Genomic DNA, 6,907 nt, shown 5'->3' on the forward strand with positions numbered 1-6,907 from the left:
GGAGCACTTTGGGATAGTGGAAGGTGTCCCTGCCCATGGCAGGGGTGGCACTGAGGGATCTCCAGAGGTCCCTCACCTATTCCGGGATTCTGTGATAACACTCCTGCACTGCCCGTCCTCCTGAACTAGGATGGGAATATCCTGATGAGCTAATTATCCCTCCCAGCATCACCGGGAGGGAAACAAACCCAACGTGTAGGGGTTGTGCCCTGCAGCTCCCAGGAGCAATCGGTGTCAGCGATGGTCCCAGCACACACAGCCCTTGCTGGGGGCACTCGGGTCTCAGGATCCCGATAGAAATACAGCACGATCTCACACTAATTGATTCTTTCGCCCCGCGATTTACATTATCTCTGCGCTCCCTACAGCACAAGAGAACACACGCAAGACACAACCTCGCTGTTATCATGGCAGAGGGATCCTTGAGCATCCAGCCGCACAGCTGGAGCATTCGGGCGGTGCTGAGGAACACAACGGCTGATCCCGCTGGAGGGGGACACGGGGAGCCCTGTGACCTCCCCGGCCGGGTGACCCCAGCACCGCCATCCCCGCGCAGCCACCGGTGGACGCGGAGAGGGGCCTCACTGTCCCGTGAACTACAGCTCCCAAGATGCACGGCGACAACAACGCGCCCGCCTTTCCGCTGCCTCGCGGGGCCGCGCCGCGATGCACGCGTGGACTTGTAGTTCCAATAAGCGACAAGCACATAGCGCCTCCCTTGAGGAGAACTCGCCTCCCCGTGATGCGGCGCGACGCGCTGACACCATCGGCGCGCGCGGGCGCGGAGGCCGCGGGCGATGTCGGAGAGCGGCGGCGGCGGCGGCGGGGCCGCGGCGGGCGGGGGCGGCGGCGGCGGCGGCGGCGCGGGGGCCGCGGGGTCCGGGCCCACCGACCCCGCCTCGCTGCCGCCCGGGGACCCGCAGCTCATCGCCATCATCGTGGAACAGCTCAAGAGCCGCGGCCTCTTCGATGGCTTCCGCCGCGACTGCCTGGCCGACGTGGACACCAAGGTACCGGGGCCGGGCACCGAGCCCAGGCCCTCCCCGCTCCCCGCCGCGCTCCGCAGCTGCGGGGCTGCTCCCGGCAGGTCCTTGGAGCCACCTCCACACCCCGGGCAGGAACAAGCTCAGCCTTTCATTTCTCAGCCCGGGCTTTTTACCTTTCCGTAAGAACAGCGCTGCTCTCAACCTGTATTTCAAAAATTCCCGTATTCTCAAACCAAACCTTTAACCTTTGTTTCTTGAGAAGGTGTTCTCAGACTGTTTGACGTTCATTTTTTAAATACAGCCACAACAAACTGCTCGTCGTTTGTTGCCAGTAGTCAAGTTGAGCTCTCAGTGTCAAGTTGGATTGTTCGCGGTGGCTCTGTCAGAATTCAGCGCTTTTTGATTAATTTTGCTTTCACAAAGTTTTATGCTTCCAGCAAGAGCCCTCTCCTGGGATTTGCCGTCCTCATTCAGGGCCAGCACCCAGGACAGACGCATCAAACTCTGAAATGCTCCTGATTCCCTCTTGTCCTTCCCCTGCATCCAGGATTTGGATGGTCCTGAGTATTTATATGGATTTGTTAGCTAAAGTTCTTGTTCAACAGAATTACATTTGCTCTGGTAAAACTCAAATAATTACCTTTAAAATTACAATTTTTATATTTTTATTCTTCTCTGCTAGTGCCACAGAAGCAATTATTCAAGTTCTTGTTTAGTGACAGTATTGCTCAGCCAGTTTCCTAGGAATTCTGGGGTGGAGGGTTTCCAGACAACAAGAACTCTGCTTAAACAACCTCTGTCTGCACAGTTTGCACTTGACTACAATTTCAGCCCCAATCTCTCCAGCTGTTTGAATTATTACAACACTGAGTGTTCTGTGCAATTTCCAGTTGTGTCTCAGGGAAAACAGGATTATCTTTGTTCAGAGAGTGAAAGGAGGGCAACACAGACAACACAGCAGTCTGTGTGTGACAATAGCTGCACTGTGAAGGGCTCTGGCAGGGGGCTGTTTGGAGGTATTTGAGCTGTTGAACTGGATTTATTTTTATTTTTTTTAGCCAGCCTATCAGAACCTGAGGCAGAAAGTCGACAACTTTGTATCGACCCACCTGGACAAGCAGGAATGGAACCCAGCCATGAACAAGAACCAGTTAAGGAACGGGCTGAGGCAGAGTGTGATCCAGTAAGTGAGCAGCAGCCTGCATATATCACCTAAGGAAAGGGAGAACTGGCAGAATTAAGTTTTCCACAGCACTTGCTGTTGTCCTCCCTGAGTTTCATTGTGAGACTGAATGCAGTCTGAACTCTCCCCAGAATGCACATTATTGCTCTGCCTGAAAGGGGTGTTTGTGAGTGGTGAAATATTTATATTTGCTGTCCAAATTATTGCTGCAAGAATGCTGTGCCTGCTGTACTGAGCTGGATGACCTTGATCTTAACTTTAAAGAAAGGGGAGAGCCTTTAAAGATTCTTTAAAGAAAGAGTCCTGAGGATGCCAAAGCTTTGTGTGTAGACTCCAGTCCCTGTCAACAGCAATTTCTGCACCAGCCTGAGCTCCTGCAACACAGGAGAGTTCCTGTCCAGCCATTTCAGACACTGCACTGAGGACCACCAGGATGAGCAGAGGGATGGAGCAGCTCTGCTGGGAGAGCTGGGATTGTTCAGCCTGGAGAGGAGAAGCTTTGGGGTGATCTTGCTGTGCCCCTCCAGTGCCTGAAGGAGCCAGTAAGATGGAGAGAAAATTTTACAAGAGCCTGGAGGGACAGGACAAGGGAGAATGGCTTCAACTGAAAGAGCAGGGTTACAGTAGATATTGGGAATAAATCCTTCCCTGGGGGGGTGGTGATGCCCTGGCACAGGGTGCCCAGAGAAGCTGTGGCTGCCCCTGGATCCCTGGAAGTGTCCAAGGCCAGGTTAAACAGGGCTGGAAGCAGCCTGGGACAGTGGAAAGTGTCTCTGCCATAGCAGGGGTTGAAATGGGATGATCTTTAAGCTCCCTTCCAACCCAAACTATTCTGTGACTCTGAAAGCTTAGGCTGCTTCCCAGAAGAACAGCCCCGGCCATGGGGAGTCTGAACAGTCCCTGTCACTCCTGGAGGGGCAGGGCTGAGCCCTGGGGGTGTCCAGGTGTGCGTCCTGCCCAGCCGGGCCGATGTTACCTGGAGGTGGCACGAGGTGCTCTGTCTCTGCATCCTTCACTGCCTCATTATCCTGTGGCTCCTTCTCCCAGTGCCATGAACATCTCCATTTCCTGTCCCTGCTCCCTTGCAGACATGACTTAACCCTCCCAGACAGCCTGTGCCCCACAATCCAGGAGCCTGACGCAGCTCCTGAAGTCACCAGTCACTTCAGTTCCTGCTGCTCAGTCCAGAACCTCTGCTGTGTGCTCACTGTCTTGTTTTTGTAATTCATACCCATCTGTCTAGACTGTTACAAGGAGCAAGTGACAGTCCTGTTCTTAGGGGGCAGGGCTCTTCTCCCTCCACTCAGCCAAAAAAAAGCCTGTGCTCTCACCTGCCCTCCTCCTCAGAATAGCTTATTTCTCTTTTCGTGCCAAAATGTATTTGTGCCAAAATGTGTTTGTTTGCTTTCATGTTGACCTGGTTTCCACAGGAGCCCTATTAAAAGTGGCTCTTGGCCAAGGTGTCATTTAAGTACCTGGGAGACCAGATGTGAGTTGTTAATTCTGTAGGGAGCAGGGAGAGAAATAGGTGAGTGAAACAAGTCCCTGTTAAGGATCTCCTGAGTAGGCTGCAGTTCTCACCATGTTAATGCTAATTGCAGTTGACAGGAGGGCTCTGGAGAGTTTCTGGAGGAGATTGGGGAGAAGTTTTTCAGAGGAGCTGAATGACTTCTTTGTCTTTGTTCAAGGTCAGGAATGCTGGAAGCTGGAGTGGACAGAATTATTTCTCAGGTGGTGGATCCAAAACTAAACCACATCTTCAGGCCTCAGATAGAGAGGGCGATTCATGAATTTTTGGCTGCACAAAAGAAAGAGGAAAATGTGCCAGCTCCTCCTCCAGAGCCTGAGAATAAGGATCCTCCTGCTCCATCTCAGGATGCCTCCTAAAGGTCTGGTATCTCTGCACTTAGTGCTGACATTCCTTGTGCCTCATCTCTGTATTTCCACAGTGCAAGATAGAGGAGGGCTTGGCAGAGGGGACACTTTGATCAGCAGCCTGTTGTCATTGTCACACATCCCTCTGCCACTCCAGTGGCTGCTAAAAATATCTGGGACGAAGACATAGGGATGATGTAAACCAGTTATCAAGGAGCACTGTGCACTCTCCAAGAGCTGGGTTTGGATCAGCCCAAAAAGCCTTTTATTCCAGTAAAACGTATCCAAAATACAAAAAATAAAAATACAAAGCAAATCCAGCAGCATTAACATGGAAGTGGCTGGATTGCCTTCAGAACTGTATCAAATGGATTAAAAATATATATCATTCACTGATAAAGAATTGGGAATAGAGTGGTGACAAGTTATTGTGGCTTAGTATTGGAACTTTTAGGTATCTCTGCTTCAGAACAAACACTGGAGTGTTGAATTGTCACTGACCAAAATAGTCCTGCTGGAGTAAGGGCAACATCTCTGGGAGTGAAAAGCTGTTCACTCAAAAAAACTGGTTTTAAATAGAGCAACCTGAATCTTCCAGCTGCAAGGACTGAGGGTGCCTTTGTGGCAAACAAGTTCATTCTGGTTTTTGTGATTAAAATAACTCCAGGGGCCTCAGGGGGCCATAACTGCTCCTCTGGCATAGCACAAGATGCCCAGCTTTGCTAAGGTTGCAAAGGTTGAGTTGGATATTGAGGAGCCACTGCCTTGGTGGGAAATTTCAGTCTGCAGCTTTGCTGGGGAACTTCAAACCATGCTGCATGAAAGGAAGTTAATTGTCATTTGTTCCATCTGCCAGGGCTTTCTGAAAACAAAAATGCTCCATATAATCTACAGCTGATTTATTTAGAAGGAATAAGAACCTGCAGTGGCTGTTCTAATGCTTGGAATTATCAGAGCAACCAGCATGGAGCTTTAGCTTAATAGTAGAAGTTTAAGTGGCTGTAGTATCATCCTGTGTTATTTACTTGTGACTTCCAGCTTTAATGCCTTGAATTTTTGCATTTGTCTGGTTCAAGTAGTTTAAAAGTCCATAATAACCCACAGCAAAGTGCCGTTGCTAATATATCCTAATCTGTCCTAATGCACTGACTTGTGAAGGTGCTTTTACATCCTCTAAAATTTTATTTTTTTTTTCCTTGCAGGGAGATCCTGCTGCTGAGCAGCTGCAGTTGCAACATGCCCTGTTAGACTGGCAATGGATTCCTTGTTCCCTTTGGTGTAGGACTGCTGTCTGCCAAAGATGATTAACCTTTATTAGGCCTGTGGGAAATAGGCACTGAAATGGGGAAATTCAGGTGCACCTGGAGTTCTGCCTGTGGAGGGACAGCCCAAGTGTGGAGAGATTTTTGCTGTGAACTGCAGTGTGTATTCATTAGTCATGCCTTTGGGCAAGGGGGTGGGAAGGAAAAAAAGGAGTTGTCTGCTGTCTGGAGGGAGTGGGAAAGTGTGTTATGGGACTACAAGGAGCACAAAGAAAGGAAGGAGGGTTTGGGAGGTGGGGTATTTTTTGGAGACCAAGTAGAGCTATCAGATTTCTTTTGATAGAAGCCAGAGGAGGGGAAGCCTCTGCTGGGTTACAGGGAGTAGCAGGTGCCAGGTCAGGTGGATCTCACTGCACTGCCTGCTTTGGGAGAGGCATTTCCTGGTCAAAACTGGAGCTAAAGCTTCAGGATCTATTACCCAGATCAATTCTGTTGAACACAGGAACACGTTTACAGGTGGCTATGCCTATAGCTGATGTCACTCCTATTTCCCAGGGAACTCTGGGGAGCAAAGGGCATACCAGAGTAGAGGATCAGGTGGAAATTTGTCTTTTTCTGCTTGGAAGACTTTTCTTTCTCAGGTGCCTGGTGGAAACTGTCCTATGCTTTCAGCTTGAATGCATGCAGTTTCCTCTGGATGACAGTCAAATGGAGAATGTGATAACCTGTTCTGCCAGCAAATGTCCACACCTTTTTTGCAATAAAACACCTCAAAAAGCATCTCTGAGGCTTGGCTTCTTCAGCATTTTTTTTTTTAAAGGAGAAACTATTTAAAGAAGTCCAGGAGTCCTGATGGCTGGAACCCTAAGGAAAATGTGACCTTACACATTTTATGGGTTAATCCAGGCTTAACAAACTGGGGTTTTCTTATCATGAAATAAGATAAGATGGTTTTAGTATCCTTTCCAGAGAAGATGCCTCGAAAATGCAAAATATTGTGAGGATTGTGTGAGTAAAGGGTTCTCCCCTGGATGTTGGTTTGGGAGTTAAAGACTGCTCCAAATGTGTAATAAATGTTTTCCCTTAGGGCCTTAAGGGCAGCTCTTGACAGAAAAGAATCTTTTACCTCCTGATGGAGTTCTCAACCACTTCTTTGGAACTGAAACGTTGATTCAGGGGGATAAAAATTGTTTAACAGTTTAGAAAGAGCCAACAAAAGGGATTCTGTCTGCTTAGGCAAATTCTGGATGGCAGTAGGAGTAGTCAGGGAGCAGGGACACCAGCTCAGGGTTTTTTTGTAGGAAGTCAAGCTGGATTTACTGCAGTGAGGAGGGAACCTGAACCTGCATTTCCTACCTGACAGCTGCTTTAAAAGAAGAGTGAAGGAGAATAGACACAGCCAGAGTGGTTTTTAAAAGGCTTTTCCACTGTTCTCTCTGTGTTAACTCTGACTGTGCTGTGCCTTTGGTGGGGCCCAGCCTGTGCTCAGCTCCAGTGGCTGTGGGAACCTTCAGATCACAACAGAAGCACCTGAAGAGTTGGGGCAGGCAGTTTGGGATCAGAGGCTTTAGTGTTGGGGTTCTGAAGTCCTTGCTTTGGAT

General features: G+C 49.3%; 1 protein-coding gene across 1 annotated transcript; it reads left to right on the forward strand.

Moving 5' to 3' along the window:
- The first annotated feature begins 797 nt into the window (after positions 1–797).
- On the forward strand, positions 798–6,086 carry BOD1 (biorientation of chromosomes in cell division 1). The gene is made up of 4 exons (XM_062502068.1): positions 798–1,010; positions 2,045–2,169; positions 3,858–4,058; positions 5,247–6,086. Exons 1-3 carry the CDS (start codon positions 798–800, stop codon positions 4,054–4,056), a joined length of 537 nt encoding a protein of 178 aa, XP_062358052.1. The 3' UTR covers positions 4,057–4,058; positions 5,247–6,086.
- Positions 6,087–6,907: the final 821 nt, after the last annotated feature.

This window comes from Cinclus cinclus, chromosome 14, assembly GCF_963662255.1.
Source record: "Cinclus cinclus chromosome 14, bCinCin1.1, whole genome shotgun sequence".
Taxonomy (NCBI): Eukaryota; Metazoa; Chordata; class Aves; order Passeriformes; family Cinclidae; genus Cinclus; species Cinclus cinclus.

What these genes read in the sequence shown, in the direction of transcription:
- BOD1 (XM_062502068.1), top strand. Translation starts at nt 798, where the DNA reads ATGTCGGAGAGCGGCGGCGGCGGCGGCGGGGCCGCGGCGGGCGGGGGC. An exon ending in TGGCCGACGTGGACACCAAG is followed by an intron (nt 1,011 to 2,044) that starts GTACCGGGGCCG and finishes TATTTTTTTTAG; the next exon opens with CCAGCCTATCAGAACCTGAG. An exon ending in CTGAGGCAGAGTGTGATCCA is followed by an intron (nt 2,170 to 3,857) that starts GTAAGTGAGCAG and finishes TCTTTGTTCAAG; the next exon opens with GTCAGGAATGCTGGAAGCTG.